This window comes from Pelophylax lessonae, assembly GCF_965119305.1.
Source record: "Pelophylax lessonae genome assembly, chromosome: 8".
Taxonomy (NCBI): Eukaryota; Metazoa; Chordata; class Amphibia; order Anura; family Ranidae; genus Pelophylax; species Pelophylax lessonae.
In genome coordinates this window covers 38,560,739-38,583,774 of record NC_138775.1, presented here as the reverse complement: position 1 = coordinate 38,583,774, position 23,036 = coordinate 38,560,739, and the positions used below count along the sequence as shown (strand labels likewise).

At 45.1% G+C, this 23,036-nt stretch overlaps 1 protein-coding gene across 3 annotated transcripts in view; it reads right to left on the bottom strand.

The window, feature by feature from the left end:
* The window catches only part of PDZRN3 (PDZ domain containing ring finger 3), a 386,786-nt gene that overhangs the window by 44,663 nt on the left and 319,087 nt on the right, over positions 1 to 23,036 (bottom strand). For all 3 annotated transcript variants that reach the window (XM_082265835.1, XM_082265836.1, XM_082265837.1), the window contains one exon: positions 5,276 to 5,529. In XM_082265835.1, the coding sequence (XP_082121961.1) occupies positions 5,276 to 5,529 (254 nt within the window). The remainder of the gene's footprint in view (positions 1 to 5,275; positions 5,530 to 23,036) is intronic.

The following is a 23,036-nucleotide window of genomic DNA, read 5'->3' as shown; positions in this document are numbered from 1 at the left end:
CTCCTCTACGGGCGGTCGGATGTAAACAGATGCACAAGACTGCTATCCGATCTGCCAGACGGATGGGGAACGGATCCCCATCTGCCTGCTTTTAGTGGATAGGATCGGATTACCTTGGGTGTCAACGAACACATGTCCGTTGACACCCACCGCTCCAAAGAGGAGACTGAAGGGTCCGATTAGGTCCACCTGAACAACTGACAGATGGACCCGATGGTCCACCTTAATCAGATTTCACTTTTAAAATTGAATTAGGTTTTTGTTGAAGGAGCCTGTAGCAAAACAGTCAGCCGAGCAATGACTGCAGCCAATCAGCTAGCATTACTGTTCATGTATTCTGACAGCCAACAGCGCCACCTGTGAGAATGTGAGAATACAATAGCTGAGCTTGTTCTTGTAGGTGTGTGGTGAGCTTGTTCTACCGTGTAATAGCTGTCACACATTGGGGTGGATTTTGTAAAAAATTCACATAGCAATTCGCCCAGAGAATGTGCCAGGTCATGTTTTGTGCAAATAGAAAAAAAACAAGGTTATCAGGCTTTTTTCTGTGCTGGACGAATGTTTAATGTTGATCTAAAATAGAAAATACCACATTTGGCCACTAGATGAAGTATTATAGGAAATTCATATGATACTTAGCACCATCCAGTGGCAAAAGGTGGTGTTTTTGGTTTAACTTAATAAAAATGATTCAACTAGTAAAGGAAATACCTGAATGTTTTTTTGCCCAGTGGGGTTCATTTGTTTGTGCTGTTAGCGTGGATAGAGGATTCTATTTGAATCCTTTCATTCAGCCTGGTTGAATTCAATTAGTGTATGGCCAGCTTTAGGCCTCATGCATACCGGGAATTTAGCTTTGATGCATGAATGCATGAGATCCTGGCGTTTAGGTGTGGGCAGGGCGTGCACCATTAAATCCTGCTGCCAGCAGACTTTAAAGCGGAGTTCCGGCCTCAAATATCTTTTTTAACTAAAAATACGCCTACAATACTAATCCATCGCCCTTTACAGAACCGCTATTCTCATACTTACAAGTTGTACAGTATTGGATTTTTGTCAAAATCTTACTTTTAAAAACGCTGTCTGGGTGTGGCCATATTAGACGTGGGCATCTGAAGCCGCAGTGTAATCTGCTGTGTCCTTCTTCCTGATTCCAGGGAGTGTTCTGGGAATTCTTCCTGATTCCGGCCTCCTGGGAGTGATGACAAACAGCTCCCAGGATGCAATGCAAATGCGGAAGTGATGTCGGTAGCCGTGGCCACAGAGGAGGAAGAAGGAGGAAGTACAATCAAAAATGCCCTGAAAATAAGGTAAGGGACCGCCGAAAAAAATATAAAACGCCCAATTGTTCATGAGCATAGCGAGCACTCCAGGAATCAGTAAAGTTGCAAAATAGGCCGGAACTCCACTTTAAACTCTATGAGAGGCTAAAAGCTTCTAAGGCTGGAGGGAGCACTGAGTGGTAACGTTTACTGAGCCCAAGGACGAATGGCCAGAATTCAGAGTTGCACGCCAAAACGCCAGAATCTCATGCACTAGGGTGAAACACTCAGGATGCATTAGACTTAACTCTGAGAAGGCCATTTTGCACCATGACACAGAGATGTCACTAGTATTTAGTATATGACAACCACCATTAATCCAGGACCACAGAAAGTCTTCCTGAACTTCCTTTATCTGACAGGTATTCTACAGTACAATTCCCCGGAGGATGTCATTGTAAGCCTGAAAATGTGCTGCTGTCGGCAGTTCTAAAAAAAAACCAGGAGAGTCTGCTGACACAAATTAGCCGTCCATGCTTCATTACATAGGCGTATTAATTATCTCTTGATGTTTCCATATGTCCCCAGTGGACTTCAGACTTGCAGTGATTCACGGATAATGACAAGTTAGAGAGGAGGGGCACACGGCTTATTTACTGAGCTGTGAAACAGTTCTCCGTCTCCATTCACCTGAGAATTCACAAACAGTTTATAGGCAGAGATCTTCAAGTGTCTGGAAGAGTACACATCCGTATTGCCTTTAGCAATCAGACTGTTTTTTGCCTAGAACCAAATGTATTAGTTGTTATGGGATGGAAACACAGATCTTAGACACCAGTGATAAGAAGTGATAAACTTGGGTTCCAGCATGGGTTGGCCCAAAACTGAAGTTAGCTGTCATCACAGGACCAATGAGCCACTGGTGTGAGATTCCTCCCACCCGGTGATCCAGTGGTCCTCAACTCCGGTCCTCAGGGCCCACTAACAGGCCAGATTTTAAGTATTACCTCGGGGAGATGCAGACTAGAGTACTGCAATCACTGAGCAGCAAATGATATCACCTGGGATGTATTTCAGTTATCTTGCAAACCTGGCCTGTTACTGGGCCCTGTAGGCCAGGGTTGAGGACCACTGAACACAATAGTGTAATAATCCTTGTAACATCATTGACCCAATATGGCCATGTGTCACAGGTATCCCCATCCCTTTGTAGACGTGCAGCTGCATAACGGAGAATCATCTCCCATCCACAGCTTATTGGTCTAGCAATGAGACCTGACTTCCAGGTTTGGCCCAAACCCAAGCTCATCCCAGTTTGGGTCCAAATTAGTCCGAATATACCTGTCATTGCTTGTATAATAGGCTGCAGACGGGAGATTCCCCAGTATGCAGCTGCAAGTATACAAAGGGAAGGGGATGCTCATGACATCATTGACTTAATTTGGCCACATGACCATATTAGGTCAATGACATTGATGTAACATGGCCACATGCCCATATTAGGTTAATGGTTTTATAAGGATCATTGACTTAAAATGACTATGTAGGCATATTATGTCAACGTCATTGACTGAACATGGCCATATTAGGTCAACAATGCCATCAGCATCTCTACCCCTTTATAGACATGCAGCTGCAGGGTCAGCAATGACAGCTAACTTCCAAGTTTGGACTGAACCTAAGCTAATCCCTACACCTGTATGTAATAGCACAGGGAGAAGGCAGACAACTGGGGTGAGTGACTGCTTTAGCCCTTGACATCTTCTTTATGGTGTCTGATGGATCATAGCAGTAGCTGTGAGGGGACAAGGGGTGTTTAAGGTGGACCTAACACCAGCTATAATGTATGGTTCAATGATAACTGAATGGTAGTAATGTGTAAAATGTCCAGGCATTTATTACCTCTGTCAGAGATCACAATGCTACCCCAACAATGCCTTAACCTACTATAGTGGAGGTTAAGTGATTGTTAAATCACGTTCCTCTGATACACACCCATTTAGCCAAACCAACTTCCATGCCATTACTAGGACTACAGCCTTGGGAGAGAGCAAAAACACAGGCACAAAGTAAAGAGAAACAGGTATCTAGAGACCATTATTACCACTTGAAATTATGCTTTCTTTCTAAAGAAAATCTATTAGAATTTTGATTTTGCAATTCTGTCCCCTATGGGACAATGTACAGTACATGTAGGACTTTTCCCATGTTTCTAATTGCTTTCTAACCCAAGGTATAGGGTCCGACCTGCTACCCTTCTTCCGCATCTAATCCAACAATAGCTATGGAGGAGATGGGAAATTCATAGCTGCAGCTTTTCTTGGCTGTAAGCACTTTCTTGAGACAAGCAACTACAAGAGGAATGCAGACAGAAGAGGGATGTGTCAGCCAGCCCCTGCATTCTTCTTGCCATTGCTTGTCTGGAGAAAGTGCTCACAGCCAGGACAAGCTACATATATGAATCAACCATCTCCTTCATAGCTGTTGTCGGATCAGCCTTGGCAGGAGGGGAGGGGGGAGATCTGACCTCAGGGTTCTAACTAGGGTTAAAAAGGAAGTAAAGCTTCCTCTGTACCTTGTACCTATAGGCAGGGCTTTTTTTCTCAGCGAATAGGTGCAGGAACTCCTCCCTTCTGAGTCCCCCTTAACTCCACCCCCTACCCACGTCTGAGCACCGTTCCTTGGTTCCATCCCTTACCCACCTCCCAGTACCACCCTTTTTAGAGAATACAGAACCAAGTATAATTGCTAAGTAAGTGTGGTGCTAAGTATTTTGTATGGAATTTGTTAATGATAACAAGAAAGGCAGTAAATTAGATCTAGCAACAATGGACATCCCAGCGACAATAGTTCCAGCCCAGCAACAATAGACTCCCAATAGCCAGCATCAATAGACCCTTCAGCAGCCAGCAACATTAGACCCCTCCCTCAATAGTAGATCCCTCTCAGCAACAATTGACCCCCTGCAACGTAAGACCCACCACCAGCAACAATAGATCACCCACCAGTAACAATAGACCTCCCCAGCAACAATTAAACCCCTTGCAAAAACAGATCCAGTCCAGCAACAATAGATTTCTCAATGGCCAGCAACAAAGACCGCTCCCTCAACAGTAAATCCCTCCAAGCAACAAGTGACCCCCCCCCCCCCAGAAAAATAATACGCACCCTGGCAACAACAGATCCCCCAGGAGCAACAGAAGACCTTCCCAGAAACAATAGACCTCCTTCCTCCGCAAAAATAGATAGCCTCCAGCAACAATAGATTTCCCAGCAGCCAGCATCAATAGACCCTCCAGCACACCCAAGCACCCCTTGCAATTACATACATTCAGTTCAGGAGGTGTCGGAACTGCGTTCTCCCGCGTTCCCGCTGAAAAAAAGCCCTGCCTATAGGTAAGCCTATGATAAGGCTAACCTATAGGTACTGTAAATATCTCCTAAATGTGTACCGTTTAGGAGATATTTACTTTGCATGCAGCCAATGACATCACTGGCGCATGCTTCCGTAGGAACGACCGCCCCCGCCGTTCCTTCAGAGCCCTGTGGCGTGAACGGCGGCTTCCACGCCGGCCAGAGGTCATGAACCTGGAAGGAAGACAGGTGAACATGTTGGCCATGTCAGGGCGCCACTGCGGGGGATTCGTTCTAAGGTAAGTATTCCACAATGAGCTAGTATGCGATGCATAATATCTCATTATGCCTTTGTTTTTCAGGTTTTATTTTAAAAATTTTTTTTTTTTTTGGAGGTTTACAACCTTTTTAATAAAAGCCTAGAAACATGAGACAAAATACTACATGTACTTTATTCCATAGGGAACACAACTTTAAAATAAACATTCTAACGACTGATCTTCATTAAGCAAAATATTTTAAAACAGCAATTTTTTATTTTTATTGCAAAATCCCACAATAAATCCTTTTTTTACTAGACAGTAAGGATAACTTGGTAATACAGCATAGTTTATTAAATAACAAAGTAACATGACAACCAAAGAAAGGTGAGTACTTACTCTTCATTAAGGAGATAGGGATTCAGTGCAGCTACGGAAGGAGATGGGGAACTCATTTTGGTCAGAGCCATGATGTGCTCAAAAGTGATTTCGGTCTGAATTTCTGCATCCATCATCTGCACGCCGGCCGAAGGGCTGTACATCTTTGTGCGGGGTGTTCTTCGTAAAACCTGGACCACAATAGGTTCTTTGGCCGTCTTAAAAGCTTCAACCGCCTGGTCATGGGTGGCTCTAGATAGATCCTTTCCATTTACCTGCAAGAAGAGAAAATACATATTAAATGACCCATTCCTTGCTGACCGGATGCAGCAGAACTTTATTTATCTGGTAACCTACCAAAGAGGCAGCCACACACATGAATTTATGATTGGCACGGCAAGTGCATGTATGAGGGACTATTCGCTAAAAGTACTCAAACTGGAGACATTCCCCAGTGCTCAGCCCTGCCAATCAGTAAAGGATTGAATTAAAACCAACCTCTATAATCTAAACCTCAATTCAACATATTTGCAAATGTACAAGGGACGCCTGAATAATCCATATCTCTGAACAAATGTACCCCTCTCTATGAGAGTATCAACACTGGGAGAATATCTATACACATGAGGGAACCAAGAGCAAATTTTAGTGTAGATTACCACAGAACTCTTTAAAGCTGAAATAAATCCATCAATTTAACTATTTCCTAAAACAATTCAGCCCCTTTCACACTAGCAGACCGTTCAGATCCGCCTGCCAGTTTTGCAGGCGGATCTGAACGAGTGCCCCATGCTTCTCTATGGGGGATCGGACGTCAGTGGAGACATGCCCGCTGACCTCCGATCCGTCAAATCTGGACGGATGGAAAACCTATTTACCTTCCATCCAGCGGATCAGATCGGATCAGATGAGAACGGACAGACGGTCCGTTCGCATCCGATTCCCCCATAGAGAACAGCGGGGACCTGACAGCTCTGTCTCCGCATACAGCTGCCATCCACCGATCCCCCGTGGAGAAAAACGGAGTCCGCCGAAGGACTCTACAGCGTGAAAGGGGCCTTACATTCCAGGCACATCTTGAATGATAACTGTCATAGTTGCTTGTGCTCTCAACCAAACTGTCAAGCCATCAAATGTGCAGCATCATAGCAACTGTAGATCAGAGTCTAATGCCTCATACACACGCATCGATAGTTGGCCGTGAATTTTCGGCCAACGTCCGATCGGCCGATTTTCGGCTTGTTAGTATGATGCTTTCGACAACCGACTCCGACTTTTCGGCCAAATAAAATCTGGTGTGCAGGCTATAAAATTTTTGTTGGCCGTCAACACAACGGCCGATTTTCCGTCAGTCAGTACAGATTTCGGCAGACAAAAATCTGATGAGCAAGACTGGGCATGCTCAGAGAAGAAAAAACACACGGAAAGTAAACCAGCACATGACATCACTTTTGAAGTTGTTTTTTGTTGGCCGATAAAATTCGTGTGCAGTCTAGAGCACATTTCAACCAACACAACAACACTGGACAACAGTCGGCCGATAATCGTTGCATGTGTACGAGGCTTAAGATGGCAGCTTCCTTGGCTGGAAGGGATAGGAGGGTTTAGGTATATTGACACGTGAGAAGATGACCCCACAGGGTAACCAAAGAACCATAGTTGTATTCAACACTAAAAACACACAGGTCTGTACATATACAACAAACACATCCACCGCCTTGGCTGAAGATGCTCCCTGTTTTCCCTTACACTTTCGTTGCAAAATTACAGCCCTTGGCTACTTCCACTGGACCCCTCACTACATCAATGATATGGCCAACTGTATATAGGCACCTTTCAAAACGACCAAATTCAGGTGTTTCCAGTGGAGGGTACTGTTAATGCTCTTCCAACCTTGTGTCAAACATTTTGGAGAAGGCCCTTTTTTGCTGTAGAAGCCCCATAAAGACATAGTTTGATTAGTTTGGTCTGGAGGAACCAAATAGTCCACACAGAGCCCTGACCTCAATCCCATGGAACACCTTTGAAATGAATTGGATCTCCGATTGTGTGGCAGGCCTTTTCTTCCAACATTGGATTCCTTGAGCCATTGTTCAGTATATTAAGCATAGGTTTAGACATGCATTTCAGGCTCTGAAGAGGCGAAGCCTCGAAACGTATTAGCCTATACAGCTTCGGGGGGGGGGGGGGGGGGGCGACTCTTTCCCGATCTTGATGCTGAGGACTATATATCTTGTCTGATATGCTTTTATAAAGAACTTGTTTGTGAGTATTTTTAATTCATTATTTTAATAAACTTTTTTAAAGGATAATGCACTAGCCCGGTGCGCCCTTGTGTTTGCTTATCGTTTTTCTTCCAACATTGGCACCTGACCTCACAAATGCTCTTTTGGCTGAATTGGCATAATTTCCCACACACACATTTCAAAATGTTCTGGAAAGCATTCCAAGAAAAGTAGAGCTGTCATAGCCATAAAAAAGGAGAAGGGCTCCATATTATTGTCTATGTGTCTGGAATGATATGTCCAAAAAGGAGGTGTGATGGTCACAAACTATTGACCATAACGTATATCTGGCTAAGATTGCTTTCTGCAGAATAGGAAGCCCTCTCAGATCAGATTGCATTGTTATCTGTACAGAGGACCCAAAACCTATTTGCATACATGAGAACAATTGTAGATGTGCAGGCAGAGTCCCCGATGGGAACAGAATACAAAACCCCGGCTCGGAAATGCTACAAATGAGATTCAGCCGCTATTCTAAAATATAGATAAAAGAGGTAACTGGCTGCAGACACAATACTTCCCTTGCATTGTGTATACGGAGATGTCCTCAGTGTCATCTCCTTTCAGGCAAGATATGTCACTCACAGTGAAATCTGTCAGACGTCTCGGTGTGGTGATGTCGGTAGAACCGGGGGGCCTTATTTACTTGCAGTGACTCCAGGGAGACTGTCTAATAGACTAATTATATTTCACACATGGAATGTTTTCTTTTGCCGCCTCTTTTCATGTAGGTACGTTGTGTGAATTAAATGACGCTTTGTGCGTGCGTTATCTCGGCTCCGCCAGTGTTCAGATCAGGACGCAGACAGAGCAATGCATCGATTGCCTCCAGCTACTGGTAATAAACAGGCTTATCATACAGGAGGCTGCAATCAATATCACTAGAAATGTTTGTTGTAAACACCCCAGAGCCCGTCAAGCTGCTTGTAATGCTATGTGCGATGCTGAGCCCTACACAATGAGAACTGTCGCCGCACAGACGCGGTACAACCTCAAGGACAGATTTTACGTGTTGACACAATTCATGAAGGCAACATTCATAAGGAGTGCTGTAGTGACCTGAGCCTGGCCTGGTGTTGAGGGACAATAAGTTCCAGGATTCCCTGTGAAGCAGGAGGGACATTTGGTAAAGAATACGTAAACTCAACACTTCATATTCCTGGTATGTGCCTGCTGTACCATGTACTTGTATGAGAAAGTATCCTGTTCTCTTTGTATTGCTTCCTTTGTGTGAAATCCCTGGTGTTCCTGCCAGTTCCTCTGCTTTCCTATTAAAAACTGACCACGCTAAGCATGACAGCACAGCGTGGTCAGTACTCTATATCCAAACAACTTTATCACCCAAGCGCTCACTCCAATAGGAATATTAGGCGTGCCGCTCTCCTCAGACGGGGAACTCCAATCAGAAGTGCATAGGAAAGAAAGAGAGGAGGCGCAAACACCTAGTGCATTACCCTTGGACACCTTTAAAACTTTTATTAAAAAGCCAAAAAGATACTCATAGACATGAAGAGCATAAATAAATAAGTCCACCATATGTGGAGGTATTCGTCCCTGTCATTGGACCACTGACACGTTTCGGGAGACACGCTCCCTTCCTCAGAGCTAGTCCATCTTTCAGCAAGGTAGAACACTGGAGTTCAGCTTTAAAAAGTATCCTGTATTTAATTGGGTCAATACATTTTAATGTTTTAGGAACCTTATTCTATGTAGGGTTTATAAATATATAGTTAGCATGTAAAACATTGTCTCACCAAATGCTAGATTTTTTTTTTTTTTTTTAAAGCCCGTAGCGTGTGCAACACACTCAAAAGACTCCACCCGGTGCATAAAAAAGTGCACACACACAAAGTGAGAACACAAAAAAGCACAGGGTGTGCGAAATCGAATGGTCTTCCCTCCGAAGAGGTAGGACCCGAAACCTCAGTCCCCCGGGGCGCAAGACTCCTGACAGGGACACAAGGTACTCATGGTCTATCTGGCCGAAACCAGACAGACCCCGTTCTTCAGGGGGACTGCCGAAACAGCCCCCACCGAGTACTAAGTAGGGCTCCCCCGAAGGGAGACCCCATAGGAGAGGGCGAACTAAGCCAAAAGGCCATATCCACCCCCTCCCAAGACTTAAGGCTGGGCCCGAAAACCCACACACTCTCGTCGTGCAAATAAAGAAAAAAAAGGTGAAAGTGAAGGTGACGGACTCCAAATAAAAAGACAGACAAACAAAAAAGTGGGGAAGGGGAGTGGGGAAAGTGCTTTGGTGCCATGTGAAGAACCAAGGCAGGCCTTCCAGCCGGAATAAAAAATTCCTCTGGTGCAAGCCAAAAGGCCTGTCCCAAGAGGCAGGTGTGAAAAAGGTGTGCATAGTGCAGTGACCAAGGTGCCAAAAGAACTCACAGCGAGCTGCCCCTCACCAGTGAGAAATTAAGGCACCCCTGGGCTGCCACCCCAGGGGCACTTACACTACGGGCTCTTTCAATCTCAGCCCCCGGCCAGACCAAATGTAGCCTATCCCCACCAGCAGACATCAGAACCTGGACAGCTTGGGGAGAGCTTACCTACAACTGGGGACTGGCCCCCTACAAGCCAGATCAACCCAGGAGAGAAAGCCCCCCCCTCGCCATCCTGTTCCTCAGTCCATTACATCCAGGAGCAGTTCCACCGGTCCCCCCGAACCGGCTTCCCGCTCCCTTCAAACTGGTTAGGACAGTTCAACCCATTCAAATCAGAAGGCGGCGGGCCCCACATGCTTTCCCAGATGACCTACTTCCCATACCTCAAAACTCAGAGCGCTCCGGGTTTCGGTCATACTGGTACTAGCTAAGGCCCATACCAACTGATAAGAACAGATACTACACTTGATCTTAGCCAAAAGGCCGAGAATGCTAGATTTAGATCACCTAACAAAAACCTAATTGTTAATTTTAACTAGTTAGTGGGGACACTGGGTTGCTCAAGAGCTGTACTTAGTCTGGTTACCCATCATCCAGTCATGGAGGACTGCAGCGCATTACACTACCCTATTACACCAAGACTATTGAAGTGAATTAGATCAGTGCTTTCAAGAATAGTGCTCAAGGGGCCACTGCCATGTTTTCCAGAACTCTCTTCACGCAAAATGACTAGCCTGCTTCCTATAGCTCCTTCCCATCTTTGGATTGTGGGAAATCACATTACCATAACTACAATGCATTACCACAATGCATGTTAATTGCGATGATGTATCATTGTTACAACTTATTAAAAAAATACAAGGTGTTCTGGTGGTGGTGCTGAGTGGTCCCCCCCCCCAACACTATGCTCTTCCCTCCTATCAGCATGCTCAATCTAAAAACTGAAAGTAACAGAAACCTGATTGGCTCAGACGGTTGCCCTTGCCTCCACCAGTATCAGTGCTGATTGCGAAGGTGATTACAGGAAGCTGATATGAAAATAGATTCAGGTATAGTAGTTCTATGTTCATGTTTTTTGTAATGAATATATAAATGGACTCAATAGTGTCTGTTTCATAAACAGTTATCATTAAGGTCTTAGACAGCAATAAAAATCACGCCAGTTACTCTTTGTCAAGCTGTTCATCTAGTCACTTACACTGAGGCTTTCGCAAACCATCAGGAGAGCTGGAAACATATAAGCTCTCTAATAAGCCCACTCCGATCCCTCTGTGTTTTCCCCCCGCCACCGTCAGCTTGCTTTTCCAGAGCACGACCTCTGCTCTCACTGTTCCTGTGTAATGAGATACTTTATTCTTGTGGATTTTAATAACTTGCTCAATGATGTGGAAGCCACCAAGCTATGACTCGGAGGAAATTTCTTCTCCGGGGAGAATTCTTTCCAGGCAGCTTGTAGACTTCGGAGCTTGTGATGAGACAGCCAAACGCTGGAGGGCGAATGACCGGAGCCCCTGATGTGACAGGAGAGTAATAGACATTGTCAGCAGCCGGGGTGTTCTGTAAACTGCTGCAAAACCCTCAGCATTGGCTGTACCAGCATACTGACATTTTGAATTAGGATTGTATAAGCTGAGCAAGCAAGGCCTGGATTCCCATCACTTCAGTCTGTAGGCACCCAATGGTTGATGCCAAAGCTAGTCGCTTCTTTTACATAGAACAATTTCTTGTTTTACTGGTCCTAACCAGAGATGTATAGTAACTAAGTAGAACTACTTCACTACTGTACTTAAGTACCGAAAGGCGGTATCTGTACTTTCCTAGAGCAGAATTTTTTTCCCCTACTTCCACTTTTACTTTTTTTTTTCAATGATTTCAATACTTCTACTCCAATATTTTTTTTTGTGCTGCATAGTTACTCGTTACTATTATAAAAATTACCACTGCCAGAACAGTAGATGGCAGGTTTCATGAAGCTCAAAACATGTGTATTATCAGCGCATACGAAAATAAATGCTACTGTATGTATAAATAAAAGCTGCATTTGAAATAATAAAAAACAATATGATGTTCAAACTTTTGACTTCTTTCTTTAATAACTACATAACACCGTACTTGTACTTTTACTTTCAGTACTTGAGTAGCAAAATTTAAAAAAAAAACTACTTGCAATACTTAAGTACAAAAAATGTTGAATACTTTAGTACTTCTACTCAAGTCACTTTTTGATCGAGCACTTCCACTTCTACTCAAGTCACTTTTTGATCGAGCACTTGTACTTTTACTCAAGTATGGGTTTCGAGTACTTTATACAACTCTGGTCCTAACCTGGTTAAAAGAATGCGACAATGGAAAAATAATACATTAGCTTTCTAAGTATATCAAGAAAGTATAAGTATATCATATATGAGTATTCTAAGTATAATTGAAAAATGGTGGTGGAAGGAAAAGCCACCCTTTCATTAATGGTTACTATAGGGACTGGCTTACGGTGTCTAATGGTCAATCCAACTGTGCATAGAAGCCTGAGCTTCAAGTGAAGCAGTGCTATGACCATGTGGGTCCATCAAGTCCCAACTTGGAGCTGACTCGAAGAAGAGAACTCTCTCTGAATCCTCATGTGACGCCACTAGGTTCCTGATCAGCCAAACATAGAGCACTAATGTTGCAGGGGTCACCAAACTTTCTAAACAAAGGGCCAGTTTACTGTCCTTCAAACTTTAGATGGGCCGCACTGTGACCACTGGGAGTAGTAAATGCGCCAGCATCAGTGGAAGTAGACGTCTTAGTTGATCAGTGGGAAAAAATACATTTCATAGCACCTGTGGTCAGGAGGAGAAGGAATAGTGTCCCGTCGTTGATGTCATTAGGAGGAATTCTGCCCCTTCATTGGTCTCAGTGGGGGGAATGATGTCCCATTGTTGGTATCAGTGTATGAAGATAGTGCCCCAAGGGCCAGATAATGGCAAGCTAAGGGCCGCAGTTTGGAGGCCACTGTTCTAGGCACATAACCAGTAAAGCCTCGTACACACGCAACGATTATCGGCCGACCGATCGGCCGTCTTTTGTCCAGTGTTGTTGTGTTGGTTGAAATGTGCTCTAGACTGCACATGAATTTTCTCGGCCAACAAAAACCAACTTCAGAAGTGCCGAAATCTGTACTGACTGACGGAAAATCGGCTGTTCTGTTGACGGCCAACAAAAATTTTATAGCATGCACACCAGATTTTGTTCGGCCGAAAAAGTCGGAGTCGGTTGTCGGAAGCATCATACTAACAAGCAGAAAATTGGCCGATCGGACGTTGGCCGAAAATTCACGGTCAACAATCGTTGCGTGTGTACGAGGCATAAGACATGGTCTTTAGGTTGAGTAACTCTCCTGTATCAGTTTAGGTGACCTGACCCTTTGAATACAGATCTCCTACTTTTTTTTTCCTAGGCGACGGATGCGTCAGCTGGACCGAAGCATGGGAGGTTTTGTATTTTTCCTTTACCTTTTCTTTATGTAACAAAGCTTCATTTTCTGGACTCTCGGGGATGAGATAATGTTTTGGAACAAGAAACAATGCCTGCTGGGGCTACAGCTGTCTGACTGGCTTTGGGATATTTAGAGCCAATGAATGGTAAACATTTGTATGCATTAAGGTGTTTGTTGGCTGCTTTTTATTTCAACGTGTTGGGGAGGGAAGGTTTGTATTGAGAGTCATGGTGTATAGAACGGTCTGAAAATCCTTGGGAGACATTGGGTTTCCATTCACGACCCAGTACTCACCCTTGTTTTCTCGGCGAGATGCCCTAACTGCTCTGATAAACAACTTTATTGAGACCCTAAGATGACGACATTTTAAGAAGGACCAGAAAATAGACTACAGGGCGCCAGAAGCATTTTCTTTCTTCAGGCCGGTGAATTCTGCTGGAGCAGTTCGGGATACAGGTTAATTCAGCCTGCTCTCCCACTTAATCCTGCTTTTCTTCCCATCCTTCTTCTGTTTGGGGAAAACTAAACCATATTGTGTTATAATAGACTCCTTCCTTCATGAGCACCATTCAGGGAGACATGTTAAATAGCTTGAGCTTAGTCAACTACCTCAGAAGACAAATTACACAGACTCATTTCGCTTTGTGTGATTTTCAATGGAAATGTTCCATTAGAGTCGCAGGGAGCGACGTCCCTTGTGCAGATTGCAAAAATCAAATAGAGAAACACATTGCTGCATGATTCTAAAGTTTAAAAGAGAACTCTGGGAAAACATCATAATCAGTCATCCATGTAAAGGGAAAAGCTTCCTGATTCTGCCTCTTGTTTTGGTTGCATTGTGTAGAGGAAAAGCCAATCATAACAAGATGTTGGGCAGGAAATTACATTGGCACAGTTGGTGTACACCACCGGAATGATTGGCATACACCTAAAACAATAGTTTATCACACCTAAAAACCAAATTATTCAGTTGCCCTTAAAGCGGAGTTCCGGCCACAAAATCGACATAACCGATTTTGTGGCCATCCGCTTGCTTTTCCTCACCTGAAACAGAATTGGATAGTTAGGATTTTTTTTTTACTTACCTTGTAATTGTAGAAAGAAATACTCTTTTGCACTTCCTCCCTCTGCGGCCGCGGCCCGCGCCGTCACTTCCGGTTTGCAATGATTCCTGGGAGCTGAACGTCATCGCTCCCAGGAATCAATGCGACGGCACCGGCCCCGCTCGTCACTTCCGGTGCGACGCCACATTCCTTGCTAAACAGCTTCTGGGCATGCCCAGAAGCTGTGGAGGAATGCGGCGCCCCACCGGAAGTGACGAGCGGGGCCGGTGCCGTCGCATTGATTCCTGGGAGCGATGACGTTCAGCTCCCAGGAATCATTGCAAACCGGAAGTGACGAGAGGGGCCGGTGAAGGCGCATTCTGGGAGAAGAAGACACGGAAGAGGATGCAGAAGAGGATCGCGCTGGCTTCAGCTGTCCACAACAGAGATGGCAACGCTGAAGAAGAAATTTTAAAAGTGAGTATTTCTTCTTGCAGGTAAGTGCGAACCGGGACAGATCAGAGGCTAGCCATTGTGGAATGTACTAGCCCTGACTGTCCCGGGGGTATGTTTATTGAAAATTTTTTTTGTGGCCGGAACCCTGCTTTAACCCCATCATAACCCTTAACCTCAAATTGACCTTAAACCCTTCAACTCATCCTTATCCCTAAAACCTAGCACTATGATTGTCCTACCAGGACCAAAGGCAGCACAATGGCTTAGTGGTTAGCACTTTTGCCTTGCAGCGCTGGAGTCCTTAGTTCGAATTTTGGCTTAGACACCACCTGGAGTCTGCTTGCTCTTCCTGTGTTCGTGTGTGCTTACTTGTGGTACTCCAATTCTCTCCCACACGCCAAACATATCTGGTAGGCCAACTGGCTCCTGTCTAAATTGATCCAAGTATGTGTGCACAGAGTGTCAATGCATATTTTGCATGCTTGTCCCAAGCCTCCTTGAGTAGAGCTGAGGAAAGACCTGGCCACTGATCTGTATAAAATTTGCCAAGCAAAATTCTATGGAAAAGGGTCTCAATGTATCAGAAATGGTACCCAGATTGCTGGCCCACAGAATTACAGAGAGTCAGATACAATGGATATATACATGCAATGGTGCCAAAACTGATTGCGGCAAAATGGCAAGTACCAAAAAATCAGGTAGGTTAAAGAAAACCATTCCTTAGAGGAATATGGAGACAATGCTAATTGCTTGGTTGCTGCAGGTAAGAGAAAACATTTCCTCTGTCTCCTCTCCCCCACTGTTCAGAGAGGATAGTGGATGGTTTATATGGACGGTGTACGGTGAGGAGATATCCCAGTGTGAAAACTGGGTCAACTCCCTTATGGTGGAGACTGTTGGGAGCTGGAATATTAAACCCATAAACCATTTAAGATTTATTGGACCTATTAGGACCATCTCATAAGCAATCGACTGTGTGCCGTCCTTTAGATTTCTGAAAGCTGAGTCTCTTGGTGCCTTTCCATAGCCTGGTATGACGTAGTCGTTCCACACTGCATACTATGTTGACTAGAAGGATTTTCTGCCTGTCCTAACCACTTACCGCATACTAACGTAGGTCTACGTCAGTAAACTTTGCGGTAGTGTACCGGGATGATGCCTCTAGCTAGAGGCACCATCCCGGTACCGTGGTTTAGAGCCGACGGTTGGCTTTCCGTCGGTACCGACCGATGCGGCTCGGGAGCCGCTCGATCGGTACCCGGGGGGGCGGGAGGGGACGTCCCCCCCCCTCCCGCCGCCTTCCGTGGCTTTGCCCGGGGCTCCCGTTCCACCGGGAGCCCCGAGCACCCAGCCGGCACGTCCGCCGGCTGGATGGAGTCCCGATGAATGCCGGAAACGGCATCGATCGGGTCTCCGATGACGTAACCCGGAGGCGGCGTCCATGACGTCACTTCCGGGTTACTGTGCTGCAAAAGGCGGCAAATTTGAAAAACGGCTGTATGCAAAAATGCCGTTTTCGGCGTTTTGCATACAGGGAAGTGTAGTGGAGGGGTCTAGGGTCTTTTAGACCCTCGATCCCTCCATAAAGTGTACCTGTCACTACATATTGGTGTCACAAGGGATGTTTACATTGCTTGTGACAGCAATAAAAGTGATCAGATTTTTTTTTTTTTTTTAAAACTTTAATAAAGTTAAAAAAATAAATAAAATAAATGGGAAAATAAAAAAAAAAAAAAATTTAGCCGCCCCCGTCACCGTTAGCTCGCGCACAAAAAAAAACGTATACGGAAGTCGAGCCGCAAATGAAATCGCTGTTCAAACCACACATGTGAGGTATCGCCGCGATCGCCAGAGCGTGAGCAATAATTTAAAAAAAAGAGCTACACTCTAACTCTAAACTGGTAACCGTTACATAAATTTAAAGCGTCGCAGATTGAGATCTCTTTTGACCGTAGTTTGTCGCGATCCCACGGGGGGGCGCAATTTTAAACCGTAACATGTTGGGTATCTATTTACTCGGCGTGACATGTTCTTTCACAATATACAAAAAAAATGGGCTAACTTTACTGTTTAGTATTTTTTAAAATTAGTGAAATGTGATTTTTCAAAAATTTTCCAAAAAAATGGCGCTTTAAAGACCGCTGCGCAAATACCGCGTGATAAAAAATATTACAATGACCGACATTTTATTCTCCAGAGTCTTTGCTAAAAAAATATATATAATGTTTGGGGGTTCTAAGTAGTTTTCTAGGAAAAAATACTGATTTAAACTTGTAAACAAAAAGTGTCCGAAATAGGGCTGGGGCTTAAGTGGCTAAAATACAATTCTGGTCCTGAAGAAGCGGACCAGACTATGAAAAAAAACTCCTTCTCTCCATAACCTAGGAGAGGGAGGAGGTTCTATCGTGTGCAGAGAGAACTGGAAAGAATACTAACAGAAACAGGCAGATTGCACAGAATGTTACTGGCTCACAGGATTTCTGGCAGGATCAACAAGTATTTTTTTTTACTTATCAATCAGATATAACGGAATGCTTCCACTGGTATATTTAACAGACCCAAAAGGAGCTCCCAGCACAGTTGCTGGCAGGGATCGGAAAGTTCCCGATGCAGCTTTCTGATCATGTGACCACTGTGACAGCCAATAACTGCGTTCACATGACCCAAATGCCCGCCTCCCAGCATCTAAAGGCTCTTAAGGGCAGAGAAGCAGCAGGGGAAGAGGTTAAATAGTAAATTCTTTCAAGGGCAGGAACTGATTTGAGAGTTCGGTGTACATGGTAAGATGTTGCAAAATTTGTGTGCTCCATATAAAAGGACTTAAAGTGGTTGTAAACCTTTACATATACCCAGGGAATTTACTACCCTAAGGTGATACAGAGATTAACCACTTAAAGACCAGGCCCATTTCTGACATTTGTTGCTTAAAAGTTAAAATCAGTATTTTTCACTAGAAAATTACTAAGAACCCCAAAATATTATATATATATATATATATATATATATATATATATATATGTTTTATATAGAGACTCTGGAGAATAAAATGGCGGTTGTTGCAATGTTTTATGTCACACGGTATTTGCTCGGCGGTCCCTCAAACGCAATTTTTTTTTATAATTAATTTTTTTTTAAATCATTAAAAAAAAAAAAAAAAACACACTTCACTGAATTAAAAAAAAAAAGAAACTAAACAGTAAAGTTAGATGTAAACATTCCTTGTGGCAGTAATAGGCAGTGACAGGTACTCTTTATAGAGGGATCTGGGGTCTAAAGGACCCCAAATCCCTCCTTTGCACTTAAAGTATTCAAAACGCCACAATATGCGTTTTTGAATACTTTTTAAAAATTAGGACACCGTTGCCTGCCGAGTAAACCAGAAGTGATGTTGTGACGTCGCTTCCGGGTTACTTCATTGGAGACCCCATCAAAGCGGATTCTCAATTTGTTGGGGTCTCCGGCCAGTCGTGTCGGCTGATCTTTCGGGTCTCCGTGTGAACCTGCATCAGTGTCAACCGAGGCTCAAGGTTCTTTACCCTAATGCATTCTAAAAGATAAAAAACCTTCTCTGTGCAGTCCCCTTAATACTTACCTGAGCCCTATCGTGAATGTGCACAAGAGCCTCGGCTCTCTGGGGACTCTCCCTACTCATTGAGACTGCAGGGGGAGCCATTGGCTGTCAATCACAACCAGTGAGCCAATGAGAGGAAAGAGGGGGCGGGGTGTGTGAATAGATGCACAGAGCAGTGGCTCGGGAGCGAGCCTGCTCAGATGCCCCCACAGCAAGCCGCTTGCTAGGGGGGAATTTTGCAGGAGGGAGGGGCCAGGAGCACCGGTGGGGGACCCGATAGGAGGATTGGGGCTGCTCTGTGCAAAACCACTGCACAGAGCAGGTAAGTATAACATAATTAAGTATAACAAAAATAATTGCCTTTAATATCACTTTATGGAAATATTACTGAGTGGAGACCTCCTTTAAATAGCAGCTGTCATGTTGCCTATGTATGGGAATATAGAAAACATGGTATGTCAGCTCAGTGTGGGGATTTCCCTCGGGAGAGCTGCACTCGGTATGGATGGGACCCGGGAAGGGGGGATGAAGATACATAAAACGGAAAACACGTAATTATTTATCCCGGACCTCATCCAGGCTTTATTCTGCCACACTTAATTCCTAAGTGGCAGTGCTGGGCACCGGCTGCCCGTCCCTCTCGGATGAATTATAGGAGGGACGTTTTATGTGCTCTGCACATTTTATCCATCCATATGTTCCCTCCCGTCTGCTTTATGTGACCCGGGCTGAGCCGCGTCCCTCCCCACCACCTGCTACAAAGCCATAAGCAGATGTATATGTGGAGGGGTAAGCAGGAATCAGGATTACATCATTTATTCTATAGAGGTCGGCAATCCTGTGCAAAGGAGAATCTTTCTTATCTGTCTATTCTTTCTTAAAGCTGAACTCCGGCTTTCCCTTCAGTCTTGCACAGTTGTACCGGCTCCTCTCCTGGACTTAAATGGCTTACTCTGATTTCACTGCACACTGTGAGCTTCTGACAATGTGCACTAGATGCTGCAGCAAGTCAGATAGAACCAGGGCTTTTTTCAGCAGGAACACGGGGGAAAGCAGTTCCAGCACTAAATGTATTTTATAGCAAGGTGTGCTTGGGGATCTATTGTCGCTAATGGGGATTTATTTTTTTGTGGGGGGTCTATTGTTGCTGGGTAGGTCTATTGTTGTTACTGGGGGGGGGGGGGAGTCTTATGTTGCTGGGAGAGTTCTACTGTCGAGGGAGAGGGCTGTTGTTGCTGGCTGCAGGAGGGTCTATTGATGCTGGCTGCTGGGAGATGTGTTGTTGCTGCTGGGAGTCTATTGTTGCTGGGATGGTATTTTGTTCTGCTGCTGGGAGATGTGGTGTTGCTGCTGGGAATCTATTGTCGCTGGTGGGGATTTTTTTGTGGGGGTCTATTGCTGCTGGGTAGGTCTATTTTTGTTGGTGGGGGGGGGGGGACTCTTAAGTTGCTGGGGGGTCTTATGTTGCTGGCAGGGTGCTACTATCAAGGGAGAGGGCTATTGTTGCTGGCTGCTGAAAGGTCTATTGATGCTGGCTGCTGGGAGATGTGTTGTTGCTGCTGGGAGTCTATTGTTGCTGGGATGGTATTTTGTTCTGCTGCTGGGAGATTTGGTATTGCTGCTGGGAATCTATTGTCGCTGGTGGGGATTTTTTTTGCGTGGGGGTCTATTGCTGCTGGGTAGGTCTATTTTTGTTGACGGGGGGGGGGGACTCTTAAGTTGCTGGGGGGTCTTATGTTGCTGTGGTGGGGTCTACTGTTGCTGGGGTGGTATTTTGTTCTGCTGCTGGGAGATGTGTTGTTGCTGCTGGGAGTCTATTGTTGCTGGGATGGTATTTTGTTACATAGGTGTGAACCACCATGCGAGCCAATTCTGCTGCGGACCCAGAAAAGGGTCCTGCGTGTGTTTGTGCCAAATCAGATGCGAATTCAGCCATACAATCTGTATGGCTGAATTTGCATTGCACAGACATCGCATGCGATTTTCACAGCAGTGCGCTGCGAGTCACATGCGATGTCTGCCATTGCACTAATGTTAACCTGAGCCTTTTAGCTTTGTCCTTTAGGGCTTGTACAAACAAGTAGTGCCCTCTGGAGAGGCATTAGTGGTAGATCACTTTTCAGGAGGCATTTAACAGGCAGCGAGGAGGTGATATGTTGCCTCATCACCACCTCATTTAACCCTATATTTGCAGCACTACCGCACCACAATCGGGTGCACTGCATTGCATAGAAGGGCATTAGTCACGTTGGGCGGTGACCTCATCTGCTGAAAGTGACATGTGTACAGCCATGGGCGGCTGCATGTTAGTGTCCAGGAGGGCAGTCAGGGGGCCCTTCTCTGCAGCATGCTGCCAGGGAACAGGCTTTTCTACTCAGGCTGCGGCTGCTTTCTAAAGAAATGAACTGTAAGACATGGAACACCTTTTTGTTTTGATGCACCTGGAATTGTTCAGGCGGGCAGTCAGTGGGCGGTAAAACAGCGGCCCAGATGTTTGATTTTACTGCCCCCTGACCACACGTGTGAATGAAGCCTTATATCTCTGTACTTTACATGTGTTTCACATGCATCACCAATCATTTGGAACCCACACCAAAGATGCAGCAAGCGGGTGTAAATGCCACCTTACACACCTACAACGAAGGCCAGACAGTCCCGATGACAGCCCGGTCTGCCAAATAATTTTAGTTCCGCTTCCAATAAAATCTGGCAGCAATCTATTAAGCCGGGAAGGGTGCGCGTTACGTGCGGCCTCCAATAATATTCTCAAGAGCCGCCGCCGTTTTGTTTCTAGCTGACTGCTGGATTGTTCACTTGCTGGTAGCGGAATATTCCTCCATTCGTCTGGATTTATGAGTAATAAAAGGGATTTTCCATGCGGGGATTCACAGAGAGGAGCGATTATTCATCCGCAAGTCAAGAGGAACATTCCTACTGCCAGCCGCTGATGAATGTCTAATTAAGCTGAGGGAACTGGCGAGCGGCATGCACAGGCGCTGCACTCACTGAGGGACCGTTCCCATCTTCTAAGGGGTCGCTCTTCGTGTCCGTGTTGGCATTTATTCTTTAGCTTGAGTGCAAGAATAGTTTTAGAAAACGTATGTGGTGTATGGTGACAAAACATCAGCGGCGGCCGCCATCTTGGATGCTAAACGCATTCCAGGTGCATTAATATAAAAGAGGTGCACAGTTTACAGTTCATTTTAGAAAGCAGCCACAGCCTGAGTAGAAAAGCATTTACTCTGCCAGCATGCAGGGCCCGTGTTCTCTGTGTGGAAGCGGTATTCTCTCTGTGGAAGTTTGACACCCCCCCGATTAGTCAGAGCTGGCTCTCTCTAATCAGCAGGGAGTATGAGCTTTGAGCATCCTGGACCTCTGCAGAGAGACCACTGCTTCTACACTGAGTGCACAGGTCCTTCTCTGCAGCATGCTGGCAGGGGACAGGCTTTTCTACTACAACAAAAATTAACTGTAAGTGCTGGTTCACATTGGTGCGATGCAGGACCCCTGTGAATCCACTGTGGGTTCCCGCATCGCACTCGACTTGCAGGCAGTTCACACTGTCATATGCGAACTGTTGGGAGTCTCAATGCAAAGTTAACAACACCCCCCGATCAGTTCGCATATCGCAGTGCGAACTGTCAGTTCGGACAGGAATCGGATCGCATAGGTGTGAACACCTATGTGATCCGATTCTGCTGCGGACCAAAAAATGGGTCCTGTGCGACTTTGGTCCGAATGCGATGCAAATTCAGCCATACAATCTGTATGATGTCTCACATTGCACAGACATTGCATATGTGTGAAACAGCACTAAAGCTGGCCAGACACTAGCCGAAAAATCGTTTGAACACATTTTCGAAAAACAAACAATCGGCCTGTGAGAGCAGACGATCGCGCCATCATGTAATGACCGAATTTTGAACGATAAATCGATGGACGTTTTTCCTTCAGTTTGTCACATATGCCTAGTGCAAACCGTTCGGCTGAGAAACACATTAAAGCGGAGTTCCACCCAAAAGCGGAACTTCAAAATATGAAACAGCAAGTATGTATAAACGTCTACCTAAAAATGACGCACAATAGTTACAATAATTACTAAAAATGGGTCATTTCTGAATATCCAGTAGAGTTCCTCTTTAATAACTCTGCTCATAAATGCACCTTCCGGACTGGACAAATATTTATTCCCCCCCCCCTCTTTCTGAGCGGTGTAACCCTCCGCCTGTAATAACGAGGTGTCTTTATATACCTTTTATTATGTAATTAAAGGTACAATACGACGTTTGCATGACAAGTGGGGGATGTTTTGCATTATTAAGCACGGAGCAGCCAAAAAAAAAAAAAAGAAAGAAATTGCTGGCTTAGAGCCAAATCCCTTAATGAAGCGATGAGCTTTGCGTTATTAGTGGATGAAGAGGGGGGTGTTGGAGGCGCGCCGCTCGCTCTGATCCTCTTTGTACTGCCGATGGCTGCCATCCTGGCAAACAGATGCATGGGGGGGGATCATTGCTGATAGATCACCCCTGGCTGATATCAGGGGTCTTGCTTTTCATACAACG